This window comes from Microtus oregoni, unplaced genomic scaffold (genome assembly GCF_018167655.1).
Source record: "Microtus oregoni isolate MIOR12 unplaced genomic scaffold, Mior012 000109F_ref0000275, whole genome shotgun sequence".
NCBI lineage: Eukaryota > Metazoa > Chordata > Mammalia > Rodentia > Cricetidae > Microtus > Microtus oregoni.
This window is the reverse complement of record NW_024544727.1, coordinates 2,661,003-2,680,634: the sequence shown is the minus strand read 5'-3', so window position 1 is coordinate 2,680,634 and position 19,632 is coordinate 2,661,003. Positions and strand designations below refer to the sequence as shown.

General features: G+C 51.3%; 3 protein-coding genes across 6 annotated transcripts; 2 read left to right on the top strand and 1 right to left on the bottom strand.

The window, feature by feature from the left end:
• The first annotated feature begins 41 nt into the window (after positions 1–41).
• On the top strand, positions 42–3,020 carry LOC121443599 (tRNA pseudouridine synthase-like 1). Of its 2 annotated transcripts, XM_041645416.1 has the most exons (8): positions 42–222; positions 361–418; positions 499–686; positions 845–994; positions 1,073–1,243; positions 2,154–2,208; positions 2,277–2,439; positions 2,702–3,019. In XM_041645416.1, exons 1-8 carry the CDS (start codon positions 146–148, stop codon positions 2,713–2,715), a joined length of 876 nt encoding a protein of 291 aa, XP_041501350.1. In that variant the 5' UTR covers positions 42–145; the 3' UTR covers positions 2,716–3,019. The 2 variants fall into 2 exon arrangements, with proteins under 2 accessions (XP_041501350.1, XP_041501351.1); XM_041645417.1 differs by lacking the exon at positions 2,277–2,439 and having other exon boundaries at positions 2,154–2,276; positions 2,702–3,020.
• Positions 3,021–3,028: 8 nt separating this feature from the next.
• LOC121443598 (integrator complex subunit 11) lies at positions 3,029–14,919 on the bottom strand. The gene is made up of 17 exons (XM_041645415.1): positions 14,791–14,919; positions 12,316–12,413; positions 11,802–11,875; positions 9,461–9,689; positions 6,577–6,675; positions 6,466–6,500; positions 6,020–6,158; positions 5,545–5,609; positions 4,884–5,073; positions 4,647–4,730; positions 4,348–4,437; positions 4,101–4,263; positions 3,906–4,013; positions 3,762–3,823; positions 3,548–3,690; positions 3,349–3,478; positions 3,029–3,261 (listed from the first exon to the last, which is right to left on the bottom strand). Exons 1-17 carry the CDS (start codon positions 14,816–14,818, stop codon positions 3,196–3,198), a joined length of 1,803 nt encoding a protein of 600 aa, XP_041501349.1. The 5' UTR covers positions 14,819–14,919; the 3' UTR covers positions 3,029–3,195.
• A 94-nt stretch (positions 14,920–15,013) lies between these two features.
• On the top strand, positions 15,014–18,263 carry LOC121443558 (ceramide-1-phosphate transfer protein). 3 transcript variants are annotated; one of them, XM_041645347.1, is made up of 5 exons: positions 15,014–15,293; positions 15,481–15,682; positions 16,883–17,093; positions 17,228–17,360; positions 17,538–18,263. In XM_041645347.1, the coding sequence occupies exons 4-5, from the start codon at positions 17,239–17,241 to the stop codon at positions 18,064–18,066; spliced, it is 651 nt and encodes a 216-aa protein (XP_041501281.1). In that variant the 5' UTR covers positions 15,014–15,293; positions 15,481–15,682; positions 16,883–17,093; positions 17,228–17,238; the 3' UTR covers positions 18,067–18,263. The 3 variants fall into 3 exon arrangements, with proteins under 3 accessions (XP_041501281.1, XP_041501280.1, XP_041501279.1); XM_041645346.1 differs by lacking the exon at positions 16,883–17,093 and having other exon boundaries at positions 15,015–15,293; XM_041645345.1 differs by lacking the exons at positions 15,481–15,682; positions 16,883–17,093 and having other exon boundaries at positions 15,016–15,293.
• The last annotated feature ends 1,369 nt before the right edge of the window (positions 18,264–19,632 follow it).

The window sequence follows — 19,632 nt, the reverse complement described above, 5'->3', positions numbered from 1 at the left end:
ACCCGCTCCCTAAGCTTGGCCCCGCCTCCGTCGCTCGGTCCCGGAGGCCGGGCGGGGTGAGCCGAGTGAGTGCGCAGGCGCCTCGCGGCGGGGCAGGGCGGACCGCCGGCCACGTGCAACCGCCCCGCCCACCAGCTACTCCACCATGGGTTCCTGCGGGACTGTGGGTCCTGTGCGCGCGCGCTACCTCGTGTTCTTCCAGTATTTGGGCACGGACTTCAAGTACGTTTCCCTGTCATCACCTCCGGTGTCTCCACTCGGGCTCGCAGGGGGTTCGCGAGACGCCCGTAGGGGCCGAGACTCCAGGCGGGACAGCTCCCGCAGACGCTACCGATAACTCCCTGCTGTATCTCTCCGCAGTGGGGTCGCGGCCGTGAGGGGTAACCATCGCGCTGTTGGGGTGCAGAACTTCCTGGAGGTGAGCTGTTTTTTCTTGGGGACAATGGGGGGGAGAAGCAGCCGACAGCCCCAATCCCGGCCCGCACCCTGTCCCTGCAGGAGGCCGCCAAGCGCCTGAACTCCGTTGAGCCCGTCAGGTTTACTATCTCCAGCCGCACTGATGCCGGGGTGCATGCCTTGAGCAACGCGGCGCACCTGGACATCTGTCGCCGCTCCGGCCTGCCGCCTTACTCCCCGGAGGTCGTGACCCAGGCCCTCAACACCCACCTGAAGCACCGCGACATTCGGTGAGCCGGGGATTGAGTGTGGTTCTGGTCTTTGTTCTTTACTAATGTACCCCACACCTCACTGTGAGGAAGTCTGAGGTCCAGAACGACATTGTATTCTGGGCAACTTAGAGGTGAGTGGGAGATTTCCCGGGATGAGCCAGATTTGTTTGCCACAGCGTACTGAAGGCCTTCCGAGTGCCCAATGACTTCCATGCACGCCGTGCAGCCACCTCCAGAACCTACCTATACCGTCTGGCCACAGGCTGCTCCTGGCCTGATCAGCTGCCCGTGTTTGAGCAGAATGTATGCTGGGCTCTCCAGACAAAGTGAGTAAACCAAGAACGGGAAGAAATGGTTCACCAGCATCTGGCTGGGCCCTCCTCAATGCTTATCTGCCTCTGCAGGTGCCTGGATGTGGCTGCCATGCAGGAGGCTGCCCAGCACCTCGTCGGGACACATGATTTCAGTGCTTTCCAGTCTGCCGGCAGCCCAACCACAAATCCCGTGCGCACACTACGAAGAGTCTCTGTGTCTTCTGGTCCAGCCAGCCTATTTGCCCTCCCCCAGGAGAGCAGGTGAGAAGTGTGCTTTGCACTATTGTCTGCTGCTGGTCTAGAGGCCACCAGGGTTAAATTAGACCTCATAATAATCCCATAAAAATGGGATGATGCCCTGGGTGGTGGTGGTGCACTCCTTTGATCCCAGCACTTGGGAGGCAAAGGCAGGCTGATCTCTGTGAATTAGAGGCCAGCTCCATTTACAGATCTAGTTCCTAGACAGCCAGAGCTACAAAGAGAAACCCTGTCTTGAAAAAAACAAAACAGTAAAAACAGCAGGCTGATGCTAAACTGGTATACTGGTCATCCATAAGGCCTAGAGGGTGGAAGGTGCTGGCCACTTAAGAGATGAACCAGTAGCTTTCCTGTCTGGCTGGGGAGCACAGGGTAGAGAATGTTGCCTTTCTGAGGACCCTGCCATGCCCATAGCTCTCTGTAGCAGATGGACTTGGCAGTCATTGAAAAGGTTTCATTGGAGTAGTAGTTCCAGTCCAATTTGACAGACTGCATAAGTTCTCTGCCCCAAGCACTGCCTAGTGGACTTCCCACCGGGAACCAACTGCTGACCTTGAGAACACTGCAGCTAATGCCAGCCCCCAGGGGAGGAAGGACTAGGCCAGGGTTCCTGTCCTACCTCCACACCCATACTGTGGCCTTTCCACATGAAGGAAAGCTCAAAGCAATTGCTGTCTCCTGTGCACAGGCTGATGACTCTGTTACATAGTTGTCTGCTTATATAGACGCCAGGAAAAGTCGTGCAATACCCACTCGATCTCTGGAACTGGTGGTCAACTAGGCAAGAACCCACGCTGGATGGATGAGCCTTTAAACCAGAACTTCAATCTTTATCTTGCCTGAGGCCACATGTTGGGCTAGGATGGCTGGGGCTGGCCTGTAGCTTGGACATCAAAGCCCTCTGTGTTCCTAGGAAGCTGCAGTTCTGGACGCTGGAGTTTGAAAGCCAGTCTTTCCTGTATCGACAGGTAGGCTGTACTAGACCCTCCCAAGGTGCATCAGATAGACACCTGTGACCATCTCAGCTCTACTGCAGGTACGGAGGATGACAGCTGTGCTGGTGGCTGTGGGGCAAGGGACCCTGACACCTACACAGGTGAAAGCCATTCTGGAGAGTCAAGATCCCTTGGGCAAGTATCAGACTCGAGTTGCCCCAGCCCGTGGCTTGTTCTTGAAGTCAGTGCTATATGATGATTTCGGTAAGAGGGGATGGGATGGGAAAGACCTAGGTCCTCACTGAGGGTAGGGGCCTTTTAGAGGCAGTCAGACCCTCCCCTCCCCCCCGCACCGTACTAGATGAGAATCCAAGCACCTAGTGGGGAAATCAGTGACAGTGGGAGAAAGGACTTCAGTTGGGGACCAGTGACCAAAAAGCGTGGTGGCCTGGGTTGAGTGGTCCACAGGTGGGGGTCTCTGGATGCAACTGTAGGAGTTCTGCTCTAACCGAGGGTCTATCTATAGGTCCTACATCCTGAGCCCTGTAAAGTCCAATGTGGAAACCAGCTGACTGTACCCTCAGTGGAGGTGAAGAGCCACACAGCAGACTGTCTGACCGACAGCCTTACTCAGTGTTTACTGCACTCAGCAGAGACTAACCCACAGCTCTGTGGGGCTCTGGTAGTCCTGCCTACCTTTCTGCAGCTCCCACCTCCCCAGTCTTTCCACCGTGGACATCACTTTGTCACTAATGATGGGGTGCCAGGCAGGAAACAGCTGTAAGCACCCAAGTAGCTTCTGTTTTCCTGGGAGCCCCATCCTCTAGGGATAAGGGAGTAGGAATAAAAGGCATAGAGTAAAAAAGGCCTGTTTATTACTGTAGCCAGCCTGTGACTCTGATCTTGTCCCTAGGACAGAATCTGTCTCAGGGTCTCAGGGCACCCACTTCCCAAAGCCAAAGTCCTGGTCCTTCTGCTGGGCAAACAGGAGACAGAGTGGTGGGTTACTGAGGTTGCAGGTCAGCTGGGCGCCTGGGGAAGGCCATTCTTGAGCAGTGCTGTGAGGAAGCTTCCCAGCTCTTCATCCTAGAAGAAAGGGAAGCACAGTTACCCACGGACAACCTAATGCCAAGGAAGTGAGGCCCCAGGCAAACCACTGACACCCATCCTTACCTGGTAGGTCCAGGAGACCAATAGCACCTTAGTACCAGGGTCCTCCGAGTGAGCAGCAGCCTGGATAAGAATGGACTCCACAGTCACAGAGCCATCAGGGAGGTGCTGTACACAGTGGTCCTTGAGGGTGCTGTAGAGAGGCATAGTAAGATCCCTGCCTCACCCTGCCTGTAGGGGTGGGGGCAAGGCCAGGGCGCACCTCTTGAGGTGACTGTACACACGTAGGGCTGTTTCTTGCTCTTTGCGTGTGTCCTGGAGGTGCACACGACAGGTAAAGCGCAGTTGGTGCTCAGCCAGGCCCAACTCTTTGAGGGCTTGCTCTGAGGATACCAGCCGGAAACTCTGTGGGGCAAGGGCAAGCTAGTCAGAGGAAGTAATGAATGCTACCCCCCCATCACTCTTTACACACTTACACTGTCTTTCATAATTAGTGTGCCATGCAAGAGCCGAGGCTTTTTGGCCTCAGGGAGCAGTCCTGTGAGGAAAGGAATACTGCAGTCAACACAAGCACCAATTACCTGCCTCCCTCGGCCCGTGTCCCAGTCTCCCCTTCATACCCTGCACCATCTCCCGCTTCAGCAGCCCCAGGGAGATGCCTACAGGAATGCTGGGGCTTGTGGGCAGCGTCACTGTCTCGCCATTGGCCGGCATGTAGCAGCTGACTCCTGAGGAGAGTGATACAGAGTCTCAGTCTAGGCTGGCAGCCTTGCCTGTACCATCCCACAGGCCATCCCTGCCCACCAGCTGCCTACGAAATTCCTGCTCAATCTTCTGCCTCAAGAACTCCATCTTCTTGGCCTCGCCATGCACCAGCAGCACACTCTCTGGCTCTGCTTGTCCCACCAGTTGCATGATACCCTTGGCATCAGCATGGGCACTGAATGACATGTATTCCACTTGCATCTTTACTTCCAGCTGTGGTGTCACAAGATGCAGGCAGTTAGCAGCAGCAGTAAAAGCCTGGGAGCCTTGCTGAGCCCAGGACAGGGAGGTACTCACCACCTGACGCCCTTCCATCTCCAGTTTTCGTTGCCCACTAAGGATCTTGTGGCCCACAGTGCCTTGCACACAGTAGCCAGGCATGATGACCTGAAAGCAGAGGTGGCCTCCCAACATAAACATTTCCTCTTGGGACAACCCCTGACCTGAATACTCAGTCTGGGCTGCTGCTGGTAGAACACAGCAGCAGCAAAGTCATTATGGGATTAAGAAACAGAAAGTTCAAGGGCCAGTCCTTCTGTACTCCAGTTCCCTAAGACAAGCCCCATCCACTTTGGGAATTGGCTCCAAGCCCTCACCATGTTCTTCTCATTTCCTGCCCACTTTCGGAAGATCTGCAGAGATTGGCCAGCATGCAGCATCCCAGGTGTGGCAAACACAACCTGCAGGATTGACAAGGGTCAGAAGAGTAGACCTTTCCTCCCAGGGCTGCAATAAGCACCAGGTTATTTCAGGAAAGGGGCTCTTTCCTGAAACCCCACGGGCAGGGATCCTTGAAGGCCAGATGAGGAAAAGCTGCATTGGTAGGGCCTTACCATGGGACCTGGGTTGTCAGCAAATGTCCGGTCAAAGGCTTTGATGTGCTTAAACTCAAACATGTTCCTCTGGACAAAAGTCTTACGTATCTTCTGGTTGGTCCAGGTGATGAAGAGCTTATAGTAGTGGTTGGCCTTCTCTGTCAGGCCCGTAGAGAAGTAGATGGGCACCTTCAGGTTCATGCGTTCCCTGTGTGTCCACCAGCCCAGTCAGTGCAGGGAGGACAGAGTTAGCCTGCAACCTGTAGCCCTGTGCCTTTGACTGCTATGGCCAGGGCTGAGTTCAATGTCCCTTGAACATTGTCCCCTGTGCTGTCTCTACCCTGATGACCACCAGGCCAGACCTCTCAGCTTATATCCTATAAAACAAACATGGGAGTGGAAGGGGTCCCCAGAGCTCATGTAAGGAGATCAGTAGTCCATCCAGTGACAAATACAGCCCACAGCTAATGGTTCAAATGTGATGTCCCAGTACATGCACAGTTCCGCCCAGGACAGCAGGGCAAACAGTACTGTATCCTGGACATACAGTACCCAGTGGTAGTCACTGCTGCCTTGACTTCTCCACAGTTCCACTGTGCCTGGCAGTAAGAGGAATCGTCTATGCAGAGCCTGTTCCATGCCTTCCTGCCCACCCTGGAATATTCCTGTTTGTACCTACCAGAAGGTCTCCAGCAGGATGCACAGCTCTTGTGCCCGGCCCAGTGCAAACACAGGGATCAGCACCTGAGGGCAGGTGAGGCTGATTCAGGTGGGAGCCACTGGCCACATTACCCTTCCCTGAACACAGCAAGTAGCAAGATGCTCACTATATACACCCTTGCTGGCAGGCTGAATGACAGCGTTCAGATAGCATTACTGCAAAGGGATAGCCAGACATTTAAGAACTACAGGGTTTTACACACACACACACGCCACACGTAGAGACAGCAGGAACTATGAGAGGCTCCTGAACAGCCGTTCATGGGATACAAACATGAGGGAATAGAAGACTCTGGAATCTGTCATCTCAGCACCAAATAAAGAGTAACCCCCACACCCAGAGACCCTGACCACACGGAGAGCAGTAAAGCCTGCTGGAGACCATACTGTGTGGCCAGAGCAGGCACACACCCAGAGTCGGCTATAGTCAGTACCTTCCCACCACGCTCCACAGTCTCATGAACTTTCTTCAGGAAATCTCGCTCTCTGCAGCGTTTGGAATCCCGGATAGTTGTGGCATACGTGGATTCTGTGATTAGCAAGTTGGGGCGACACTTGTCAATCCATGCAGCCCTACAACAGAGATAGAAATAGGCATAGTGGGTTGCTCATGGCTGCAGAATTGGGAGCAAAGTGGACTGTAGCCCCAACACAGCACATCTCTAGATCACCGTGACATGAGCCTTCTACACGGCCCGTCAAACATCGTGACGGCATACTCTTAGGGAGACAACAGGAGAAAAGAGCCTCTAGCCCAGACTTCCACAGGTACTTCCATAATGCATGGGAGGACCACGGAAGTGCTGAGCATTTAAATGCCCACTATGATGCCTCTTAGATTCCAGGAAGTTCCCACGGGGTGAAAGACAGGCCTACTCACCCCAAATGCCGGTCTGGGGTCATGTTATAATCACCCTGGCAAAGAAAATGACAATGAGGAAGGTGTCTTTCTACCCCAGCAGCTACACTCAAGCCAAGTACTTGCACTGACCGTGTAGACCACAGACTCTGAGCCCACTTTAATCTGGAACATGGCTGCCCCCAGTACATGGCCTGCATAGTATGCTTTGATTTCCAGTTCATCATCCACCTGCAGAAGAAAAAAATGGTCTCAGGCCTGCAAGGCAGGGAGGAAGCAGGAAGTAGATGATTACCTTAAGCCTATCAGTCCATTCCAGGTTCTCACAAGAAGTCTGGGGCTTAACCAAAAGCAACTACTCCTAGGGGTGGTAGCACAGTAAAAACAAAACCAGGTAAGTAAGGATCTAGAAGCCACTCCTCAACTAGACTAAGTATAGATAAAGCCACAAACACTACAAAAAAGAAATTCTAAAACTAGGAACTACAGTAACCCAAATTAATTCAGTAGGTATGCACACCTTTAATACCAGCACTTGGGAAGCAGAGGCAGGTAGATCATGGCCAGCCTAGTCTACAAAGCGAGTTCCAGGACAGCCAGTGCTACACAGAGGAACCCTGTCTTAAAAAACAAAACAACAACAACAAAAAAAAAACCAACAAAAAAAATTCAATAGGTCGAGATGGGTATTGTGGTACAAGCCCGTAATCCCAGCACTCTGAAAGCTAGGCAGGATAGTATGAGTTCAAGGCCAGTCTGGACTACACAGCAAAGTCCTACCTCAAAGAAAGAAAAGAACTGAAATAGGATTTAAAACAGTGAATAAAGTCAAGAGAATAAATGACTAAAATGTTGAGGAACTGCACATGGTTGCATACTATTGTTATCTCAGTTCTTGAGTTCTTGGAAGGCTGAAGCAGGAGGATGGAGAGTTTGAAGTCAGCCTGGGCTGTGCAGTGAGACTGCTTCAAGAAAACATTTTTTTTTTTAATCCAGTATGAAGCATAACACAAAGAGGGCAACGGAAGATTACAGTGAAAAGATCTAAAGTTAAGTTACTCAGAGCCCAGGAACATAGGCAGCAAGAATCAGATATCAAGCTCCTGTACTATGCCAGAAAGTGGACTCAGTTTGTCCTGCATTTCAAAGCTGGTGGGGAGTGTCTTTTTTGTATTTGTGGAAAAGGCAGTAAAACCATGAAATGTCACAGCATAAACTGCAGGGTGGCTGAAGAGTAGACTGACCAAGGTCCATCACAGCACAACCTGCCAAGGCCAAGGGAAAGCAGCCTAAACAAAAGGAGCAGAGAGTATCCCAAATGATACGGGTAAGATAACTATCATCCTGGAACTCTGCATCTCATGAAAAATGATCATGGAAGAGCTTCAGGGAAGACAAGACCACAGGAAGCAGAAGAAAGGGGGCTATGTTGGAGGGCACGTTCTGAACATTCCCTCCAGATTGAAACATTTGCTCCAGGAAAGATGAGCAGGCTCAGAGCCTCGAGGGGTAAACAGGAGGTAATGAAGGATCACATTCTAAAAGAAGACAAGCTTGGAAGAGTCTTTAAACTCCCCACCAACAGTGTAAATGGGAGTCAATAGTTGCTGGAATTAGAGACTCACACTTTAATCCCAGCACTCGGGAGACAGGGATAGATAGCACATCTCTAACTTCCAGCCAGTGTTTTTGGGGTACCGGCCCTCAGGGCATGTGGGAGCTGACAAGCTGGAAGAGGCTGCTTGCTCTCTTGCTCTGGCTCTTGTTTGGCATGAGGGGAGACCGGGAACGGTGTAGAGACAGCATGGGATCAGCGGCGGTTTTAGCCTTTCTCTGTATTTTGTGAGTTAATACATCAGTTTTATTTACCTCTGTGTGTTCACACATTACCGGTCTACAGAGAGAGTTCCAAGACAGACAGGACTACATAGAGACACCCTGTATCAAAGAACAAACAGACAAACAAAAACAAAAAAACACAGAAATCCCAGATGGATGAAAGAACAGAACCCAGTTTCTAAAATTCCAGCTGGCCAGCCTTCCAAAGGTGAAGCTGCCTGGCCCTCAGCAGCATGCAGCTAGCCAGGCGGGTGGCAGGAACGCAGCCCGCAGCTCCATCAACAGCCCCCCATAATAAAAACTCTATTAAAAAGTTTATCTACCTACCTATCTGCTTCCCCACCTAATATCCTGGTTGCATTTTTTTGTCAACTTGACCTGAGCTAGTCATCTGAAACCCTGTTTCAAAAAACCATGTGGGTGCTGGGAATCAAACCCAGGTTCTGTGGAAGATCAGCCAGTGCTCTCTTACACTGAGCCTTCTCTCTAACCCCACCATGCACTTGACTAATGACTGAAGTGGGATGGGTCAGCCCACTATGGGTAGTGCCACTCCTGGGTTGTATTAAGAAAACAGGCAGCCAGGCAATGGCGGCACATACCTTTAATCTGAGCACTCCAGAGACAGGGGGATCTCTGTGAGTTTGAGGTCAGCCTGGTCTACAAAGTGAGTTCCAGGACAGGCTCCAAAGCTACAGAGAAACCCTGTCTCAAAAAAAAGGATGGATGGTAACATATAAAGCAAACAAAAATTCTAATAAGAAACAGACAAATCCACAATTTCTGGAGAATTTTGCTAAATTAAACCAGTCAACCAGTCACTTGACCCATACATATATTACCGTCTGGTACTGGGTACTCAGACAGGTCCATCTTGTCCTGTCTCTGCCTCCTTATCAAATGACAGGCCAAGATATCCAACGAGCTGCATACACCTCAGATCCCCCCCTTGGGAGGGGAGAGGACAGGCTGGCTTATGGAACATTGCTTGGGCAGAGCCAGGTGGGAAAAAGCCTTGATCACATAGCTCTGTGCACAGACATACAGACACACCACATATATGGCTAGACACTCGCCCATTGCTGTGTCTTGGTGACAGAACAGTGAGTTGAGGTGGCCTGGGACCAAGGCCCTACGGCCTTTCAGACTACATGGAGAAAGGGCTAAGGATCCTGACCTGAACCGTCTGGTGCAGGTGAACGGCTACCACCTTCTTCATACAATCTTTGATCATCTGAGAAGTGAAGAAATTTGCCTCGCCCTTCTTGTCCACTGCGATCTTGCGGTAGTCTTCCAACAGGATGGGGCAGATGGCCTGGGTGGGGTGGGTCATATAGATGGGCCCATCATAGCCCACCATCTCACTGAAGTAAGGGAGTGCCCCACAGTGGTCCAGATGGAAATGGCTGGGGGAATGCGACACTAGTCAGCCTGGAGCCGCTCTCCCAGCCAGCCCACTTCTCAGCCCTGTGCTCATGGTCCACTCATTGACCTAACATAGATCGCTATCATAAGATCTAAGATATATATCACTATCATATAGATCACTATCGTAAGTACAAGAGTCAGAAATGAATAAAGCACAAAATCTACAGTGTCCCAAATGAGCAGTCTAAACACCCAGCAAAGCAATATGAAAATTAGTAATTAAACCTGAATCGGAATAGGCATGGTGCACATGTATGTAATCTGAGCATTGGGAAGTGTAGGCAGCAGTAGGAGTTCAAGCCAGCCTCTGCTACAGGAGACTCTGCCTTAAAACAACAACAACAAAAAAAAGCAGTCAGGTAGTGGTGGTGCACACCTTTAATCCCAGAACTCAGGAGGCAGAGGCAGGCAGATCTCTGTGAGTTTGAGCCCAGCCTGGTCTACACAGCAAGTCCCAGGGCAGCCAATGCTATACAGAGAAACCCTGTCTCAAAAACAAAAACAAAGCAGCCAGGCAGTGGTGGTACAGGCCTTTAATCCTAACACTTGGGAGAGCTCTCAGTTTGAGGCCAGCCTGGCCTACATAGTGAGATCTGGGACAGCTGGAGCTAGTGAGACCAACTTGAAAACAAATCTTAAATAAATAAATCAATCAGGTGTTGGCAATTGAAACAAACAATAACAAAGGGTTGGGAGATCACTCAGTTGGTAAAGTGTCTGCCTCATAAACAAAGGACCTGAGTTTGATTCCTAGCACCCATATAAAAAGCACATGTGCTTACACTACCAGTGCTGAGGAGGTGAAGGCAGGTACATCCCTAGGGCTTGCTGGCAGCAATCCTGGCCTAATTAGTGAACTCAGGTCTAGTAAGAGAGATTATCTCAAAAAAACAAACAAACAAACAAACAAACCCCACAAGGGCTAGCCAGGCATGGTGGTGCACACCTTTAATCCCAGAACCCAGGAGGCAGAGAAAGGCAGATCTCTGAGTTTGAAGCCAGCCTGTCTACATAGAGAGTTCCAGGACAATTAGGGCTGACACACAGAAAAACCCTGTCTTGGAAAAAGAAAAGAAGAAAAAACAAAAAACAAAACCACAGGGGGAAATAACACGTGAGATTGTCTCTAGCCTCCTATAAATACATACACAAACACACCATCTGAATCAGACAGTGACAAGTTGGTAAGTAAATAAAAGGCAGGCCAGTAAATACCACACTAGGATAAGGGCCACTATCTGTCCTAGTGGAGGCAAGAGAGAACTGAGTCAGCTCAGGGCAAAGCCTGGGAATACCCTTCCAGAAAGAGTGGGCCCGTCAACCCAAAGCAGGCAGGTAGTGAGTGATCCATGTCTAGAAGGGACCAAACACTAGAGCCTGAGTTACCAGGACACAGCTTACCAAGTCAGGCTGCCGTAGGCCAAAGGACACCCTGGCTAATGGCTGCAGGGTGGGTGTTGAGAGGGAAGCACTACAGTCAGAGGGCCCACTCGACTATGAGTGACAACAGGGACTGCGGAAGGGATGGGCCCGGGAGCACCTGGCAGTCATCTGGACAGACATGAATATGGGAGCCAAGGAGGATAGAAAGATGTCTACCCTTGCTAGCTCTACCAGAAAGAGGTAGTAGCAATCAGGGGCTAGGACATCAGTAACAGACAGTAAGCAACAGGAATTAGCACTCTTGTGACAGCAAAAGAAACAAGAGAAAACAAAGCTTGGGAAACCAGAGTTAGAGGCTGGAAGGGGAGCAGAGCAGAAATATAGCACATGTACTTAGCTAGTCAAACGGGAGGAACTAGTGAGAGGGTGTGATCACGGCTGCCGGGTGCTGCTGGGAAAAAGTCTCATGGGGTCTTCTAGGCCCCACACTTGGAAGGTGAAGGGCGCATCTTGGCACTGGCTACCCTGGCTAGGTCTGTACTTCCTAGGCTTTAATCATGAGACTCAAGGGCACAGACTGCATACACAATCATCTTCCTGGCTCTGAGGCAATAACGGCCACTTTGCAGAGTGAGCCACAGTGCAGCTTGGCTATTAGCCTCTACAATAGGGTATAAGGAAGGACATCACAATCCTGAAGAACCTACCTGATGATTACGCAGTCTAGAAAGTCAGTCAGCCGGCCACTCTGGGTGATGTAGGAAAAGTCTGGGAATCGCCTCTGATGAGACAAGAGAAGAGTTGGAACACAGCAGGCTACCCAGGGTCTCCACAAAGCAGGAGTGATGCACCCCAGGGAGTGACCCCAGCAAACCCTTACATCAGTGGGTTTACTACTGGCTATTTGTAACCTTGTGGAAAGGTCAAGCTACTAGATGACCTCACAAACAAATAGCAAGTAGTTAAGCCCAAAAGGTCCAATCATCACCAGCCTCGAGGAACCTCAAGAGGCTCAACTCAGCTGGCCCTACTTTTCAAGCATCATGTGACAGGGTCACCTGTCCCCACCCAGCATAGGTATATCTGTCCAGCAATGCCCCCACTGCCCACCTGCTCCATTTGTCCCCACTCTAAGGTCCCAGGAGTCACACGGCTAGCTAGAACATGACTAGAAAGTAGGTTGTGGCCCTTGCTGCCCTCCGAACCCCCCAAAGTACTCACATCATCATTGTAGCCCATGTGCATCCCACAGTCCAACATGACATTCTTGCCGGAAATGGAGACCAAGATGCAGCTGCGGCCCACATCCTGGCCAGCCCCTGCTCAAGAAGGGCAGGTGAGAGACAAGGCCAATGTCCCTCTCTCTTTTTCCCCAAGTTTCCTTCCCACACTATTGAAAGGACTGACCCCAACTGAACTCTGCAGGCCCTAGATACATGGAAACAGGCCCTTTCTCACGCAGGTACGGGGACCGTACAGTGGGGAGATACTCCCTTCACCACACTTTTCTGCACAGCTCAAAGCTCTAACAAACCACTAGCAGAACAGTAAGCACTGGCTGTGGTCCCCAACACTGAACAGAAGCAGCCACTACTCTGCGGAATATCACCGCTGTTTCCCCAGACCTCCAGGCTGCAAATCAATGAGACTTTCTTCTCTTGCATTTCTTCCTGAAGAGGCTGAGGCCTGGATCCTGAGTTTTAGTGTTGCATGGGGCCATACCCATAGGGCCTCAGTCCAGTCATAAAGAATCATGACTCTGACCAATAACTGGCCCCGGCACAGACAGCCCACTTTAGTCAGTGGGTAGCATAGGCCCCACACCACTGATCCCCTAGCTCAGCCTCAATGGGAGTTCCTCCCATGGTCTTGATGACTAAGTAACCTTCCCAACCATTCAGCCCACGATCCTGACCACACTGGACACAGCTATCTCCCCCACTTAGTTGTTATCTCCCTCGAATCTGGGTTCATAAGGAAAGATAAGATCCAAGTCTCAATAGGGGTCTGAGAACAACCAATAGTCTTGTTCCCATCTTGGATCCTAGAGTCTCCATCTGCAGACTTCAGGCACCAAGCACTATCAGTACCACAAACATCAGCCATGGTCCAGTCTGTTTTCCTTTTGTAGCCAGCCACAATGAGGCTGGGGAGGAGTTGGTCTCAGGTTCTCCTGCAGGCCCATTCCTACCTCTTCAAGATGTGTAACCCCTGAGGGAAAGATCTCCCCGCCCCCACCTCCAAGACAGGGTTTCTCTGTAGCTTTGGAGCCTGTCCTGGAACTAGCTCTTATAGACCAGGTTGGTGTCAAACTCAGAGAGATCCGCCTGTCTCTGCCTCCCGAGTGCTGTGATTAAAGGCGTGCGCCACCACCGCCCTGCTGAGGGAAAGATCTTAGGGTCCCTCCCCTTAATACCTCCAGCCCTGAAGTTGTCCTAGGCCCTGAGGCCCTTGAAACATTTATAGCAGGGGAATGGCTGCCCCCTTACAGGGAAAACCTGACACCACAGGAATCCACAGTCACACAAAGAATGCTGCCAGAATATGCTTTTTTGAATTATAAAGCCCGGTTCTTGGGCATTGGCAAATGTTCTTCCCAAAGCGACTTATGATTCCAGGAAAGAACAGACGCCTATACTGCAGAGATGTCAGGCATCGGAAGAGACAAAACTGAGAAGAAAACAACGGATATTACCTTGTCCGTACATCTCTGCACAGTGCAGACTTACATCCTAGGGGAACGAGGCAATTAAGCATGGAGTATTTTAGGTGGAGATTAAACAACTATGCCAAAAATGTCTTAACTGTGGCAGGAAACAAAATAAAAATTTCCCAGTGGGGGGCAGGAGTCAGGGAGCCGGGTCTATGAATATGCTTGATCTTGTCTGATCATGTAATCTAGTTAGTACTTAGATGGGATGGGGTAGTCAGGATGAGACTTTGGTCCTGATGAGGTCCTAATGATGCAGCGAATTGGGGAGACGAAGTTCTAACCAAGATGACCTAGGGATATGGATCATAGAATGAGCAGGTGCTTCCAGCACCCTGGCAACACATGCATAAAGAAAAGCCCAGGGACATTCAGGGAGGTTCTGGAATCCCAGATTTCAAATGGTTGTTTCCTCTTACACATCATACGTTGCTGTTAAGACTTTTAGGAGCCTAGGTTTTTATTTTCTACGATGAACAAACATACTTTCTAAAATTCGGGATAAACCAGACACAAAGACTGAACTGAAGGGTGATAGCAAGCAACCTGGGCACCATAAGAAGGTAGGAGAGGTGAAAAGAAAATCAAAAGTGAGAAGAAGCCCGAGCGCAGGAGTCTTGAAGCAGCAATACACACGCAGAACAGAAAAATCTCCGGACGAGTTCTGGGGCTGAATTTAACACCACTGACAAGCTAAATACAAAGGCAATCAATGCCTGCCCGAGACCCATTTCACCTCACAGCCACCTTGAGCTTCAGGGTCTCCTTTACGTCTCGCCGCTAGAAGCCTAAGTCAGAAGCTGGGCCTCCGTAATTAATATCGGACCCTAGGACCAGGAATCAACCCCATCTCTCCAACCCCGAGACAGGCAGACATTGGGCGCACAGCTGATGGAGGGCTGATGGCTGGCTGTATTGCTAGACTGCTATGTGGGGACCGGCCCGACTCGCCGGACGCCGCAGAAAACGATCAGACCTGGACTCACCCAAGGGCGTGACTCTTATTTCAGGCATCGTTCCCACAGCCCGCGTGCACCGCCCGCAGGGAGGCCTTAGAGCTCCGCGAGCGCGGCTCGGCGTCCACAACAGGCAGCCGAGACTCCCACACTCACACTGCGCAGGTGCAACCGCCAAGACGCCGACTTCCTGTCCTCGCGCCGGAAACGCGGGCCGGTCCGTCGGGTTCTAATTGGACGACCAGCAACCAATTGGGATGGCGCGGCAGCGAAGGGCGGGGTAGGGGCTGAGCCCCTGGGGCTGCAACTCAGGACTTGTGCCCAACCGCAGTCTTCGAGCTGCCTCCTAACAGGCTGCGGGCGTGGGACAAGCATGGGGACGCCTACCTGACAAGATCCAGGCCGCGGAGTGCATCTCCATAGACAGCCGGAAGGGACGCTCAAAGACTTGGCTCCCACAGCAGCCTCATTGTAGCTTTCGTCAACCCTTTCCATCACCGGCCTCGGTCCCCCGCCACAGGAACCCGACCCAGGTGAGATTTGCGGGCCTCTCTGAACGGCCCTAGCTCCCTACTACTCCTGGGTGTGTTTGCTGTGTGCTTGTTTATGGGGCCTCCTGCCGGGCTATCCACCCTGTCTAGCTTAGATGTGCCCTGCTTCACCTTCCGGAAACTGATGAGTCTCCCTCCCTTCCTGTTCTTTCCAATGTACCACGGACAGCTCTAAGGGGCTACCTGGCTTCTGATATAGGCTCTGGGCAAGAAGGCCTGGCTGTAGGATTGTTAGATGACCAAGAGATGAACTGTAGGGCGCCTCAGAGACTGTCTGCTCAGTGGGCAGTGCAGACGCTAAGAGAGGAGTGTGTGGCAAGACTCTGGCTGTCGCCATCTTTCTAAGGCTGTCCCTGACACCTGAACACAAGGTGAGTCCATTTCCGGGCTCAGGGTCTGGAACTTGTGCCGGGCATCCAGTCCAACCCATGGGGCCATATCACCGCTCTGACAGCCTCGCTCATGGACCGGGAGACATGCAGACCACATTCCCAGAACTGAAGGACTGAGTCATAGGACTGTGAAGGAAAAAAAAAACAAAACTTGCACACAGATACCCCTGATAAGGATGGGAGTTTTTTGCTTTGTTTTGTTTGCGGGGAGTGGGGGGCTGATGGTACAGCGGTTAGGACAGGGATCCAGCACTAAGAGACACAGGAACCGCCAGAACTGGTGGTGAGTATTCATGCAGGACGTAGGTGAGATGCGACCATGTCTCACAGGGCTGGTCCTGGACACCAAGACAAGGTTCTTAGGGTACGAGGGAAGGTGGAGGGTGGATGCTTGGAGTTATCCATTCAAAGTATGAGCACAAAAGGAGCATGGGGCACAGGCTTGTAGTTCTAGCTACTCAGGAAGCAGGAAGATTGAAAGTTAAAGGCCTAGTCAGGTGTGGTAACACATGCTTTTAATCCCAGCACTTGGGAGGCAGAAGCAGGCAGATCTGGATTCAAGGCCAGCCTGATCTACACAGTGAGGTCCAGGACAGCCAGGCTAAAATAAAATAAAAGATTAAAAAAAGAAAGTTAAAGGCTTGCTTGCTTAGGTTATTCCCTGCCCAGCATACAAGAAGCTCTTAAGCTCAGTCCCCACACCTGAAGATAAATGTGGGAACTATAATGTTTGTGGGGTGACTATAAAAATGCCTGCAGAATCCAGAGCCCCGCCTTACCTTAAGGCCTCTGTCCTGGATCCCTTTCAGAATGTTCTCTGAAGCTGGTGGAAGGACTGAGAGCAATCCTCAGGTGTGGTAAGACCTTTGCCTGAGCTACCCTGTTGTTTAGGGATTGCATACCATTTCAAGAGCAGGAGCGTCCATCTGTCTGTCTAGCAGATGCCAGCCCACAGCCTCCACTTTAATTTGGGGACTAAAACCTTGATCAAGGAAGGGAAAGCCCTGTTCAGTTACCCTTCCCACTCTCCACGGGGAAGAATCGCTTGCTTTTTTGGAGTCCCAGTTTTTGTTTTGGTACAACTTCCCATCAGAATGCTGCCCTGATATGGTGAAGTCCAGGTGTGGCCAGGAGGACTATGCCTACCTTTTGGAAACATTCCTCTAATGTGTGGAACAGGTGCTCTAGGAAGAGAAGAAACAGAAAAGCAAGAAGCAGTAGGAGCTGCAAACAGTGTGGCCATGGAGTCTCAGGTCAGGAACTGACCAAATTACTAGCTGAAGGGCAAAGAACAGCTATGTCAAGATCTGTGGGTACAGGATCCATCAAGGGCACAACAAGGTCAGATTGGCTTACAGGAGAGCTTTCAGCTCCTGAGGAAGGCACTCAGGTAAAGGGGTGATTCTCAGCAAGCCGTTTCAGCACCTCACTTCTTTCAAGTCTTCCCAACCCCTTCTTGAGAAAATGAGCCACGCTGAGATAAGCCAGCATGATGACTACACATTCTGTGTAAAACTATTTCAGCTCAATAGAAGATGGGTGACCCAGAGTCAGATTTCAACCTCAAAGTCGTCCTGGTCAGCTTCAAGCAGTGTCTTACTGAAGATGGACAAGTGCTGCTGGACCATTACATCACCAGCTGGAAGGGGCTAGTCAGGTGCGTTTCCACGTGGAACCCCTGCATCCCACAGGGCACAGGGACGTGGGCACAGTTAGCAGACAGTTTCCATAGCCTTCCTGCCCCGGCCTCCAGACACATCCAAGGTAAGGTCTCCTGTACTACAGGCTGGCTGGCCCTCTAGGTAGGGCCTCACACTTATACTTCCTTGCACAGGTTTCTGAACAACCTGGGTGCCGTCTTCTCATTCATCTCCAAGGACGTGGTCTCAAAGCTGCAGATAATGGAAGGTCTGAGGAACAGCCCACAGTGTGAGCACTACACCAGCTTACAGTCCATGGTCGCCTACGAGGTGGGCAACAAGCTGGTAGACATAGATCGCCGCTCACGGCCCCGATACCCTAACTCGGGCTGCCGGACTGTGCTGCGCCTGCACCGTGCTCTGCGCTGGCTGCAGCTGTTCCTCGAAGGCCTGCGCACCAGCCCCGAGGATGCTCGTACCTCCACACTCTGCAGTGATGCCTATAACACCACATTGGCTGCCTATCACTCGTGGATCGTACGTCAAGCTGTCACTGTGGCTTTCTGCGCCCTGCCCACACGCAAGGTCTTCCTCGAGGCCATGAATGTGGGCTCCTCTGAGCAAGCAGTGGAGATGCTGGGAGAGGCCCTACCCTTCATTGAGAATGTGTATGACATCTCCCAGAAGCTCTACGCTGAGCACTCCCTGCTAGACCTGCCCTAAGGGTGCTTCCCCTACTCAGAACTGGGCTTGGGCAACCTGGGGCCTCTCCCACAGCAGTGCTTTCTGGATGCTGCTATCCCCCTGAAAGCTGGGCTTGTCGAGGGCCACGGGCTGTGAAGAGAAAGGCAGCGGCAGCTGAGCCAAATGAGGTGGGTGGTAGCTGTGCTCTTGGTCCAGGACAAGACCATTGAACTCCATTTTCGTCCTCTGCTTCAGTTATGTGTGTGTTCAGTCAGGCCTCATTGAAGTTGGATGGCCCATGGAGATGATGGGGGAGGAGGGCCGTGTTCTACCTCCTATGTGTGGGATTTGGAGGTTCTGTCTCCCCCACAGTCAATATGCCCGACTGGTGCGTATCCTACCTAAGACATGGCATTCATGCCAGACACACAGCCCTGGGCCTGCATGCCTGGGTCCCCTTCATATTCCAGAAGCTGTCCTTGGGTAAGATGAGGCTCCTTTGGCAGTGACGTGAATACCAAAGACCCCTTTCCTTGCCGTTCACCTGCCTCCTTGTTAGCCTCTCTGCGTATTAAACAGGCCCTTGTCTCCTTGGACATGGAAACAATTTAAACTGCTAGCTGAGACTTCCCCAGGAAAGCGTGCTCCTGTCAGTGCAGCCTGCTTCACAGCTTCTGCAATAAGTATCAGCCTTCAGAAGGTGGCCTCCCCCAAGACTCTAAAATAAAATGTCAGTACAAATTGGCCAAACCACACCGCTCTCTAGCCAGCTTGCTGCTCCCGTCACCATGGTACTCAGGTGACTTAGATAGGACATGACTTGTAGAAGGGGCTAGGCCCCCTTGTCTAGCTGACAGATGGCCATACCCAGCATGGTTGACACCCAGTGCATAATACCCTAACCTCTCTCTCCCACTGGGTCTTAATGTTAAACCCTAGGATAGTGTCCCCAGTGTAGGTGAAGTCTATAAATGCAAACTTTAGTACCTATCCCTTTCCTCAAGAACTATGATATATGTAGTACTTACAACATAAATAAATTACACCTACATGATTGGGTATGGCATTCTAGGATGGGTCACAGGTGTGCCAGGTGCCTGATTACATGGGGAAGAACCTAAAAGTACCTACCCATACGGGTGGGGAGGGAGTTAACCCTAGGGACCAGATGGACTGAGGGCTCAAAGGGCAATGTGAACCAGGAAAGCATGGAACATGTCTAGCCAGCAGCCAGAACCACAGAAACTGCCATGCATTTGTCCTTGGTGTATCATAGCTTGATCACACACATACGCTGAGATCTGTATTATCTCCATTTTACAGGCAAGAACAGAAACACTTGGGTCATTCACCTTGAGGGGCTAGACTGAGAAAGGTCTGTGTGACAAAGCTGGAGAAAACTAGAGCTACTTTCTACACGATAGCCACCTAAATAGCGGGTACATGATGAGTGGTGTCTTCCTGGTACTCCACCGTACCCAACTCATCTGCTTAGGCTGTGTGTTTTCCAGCTATGTCTAAGAACCTGAGACCACACAGTGCTAGCCAAAGCTGATGACTTCCAGAGACTGAGGCTGGAGAGGTGGCTCAGTGGTTAAGAGCACT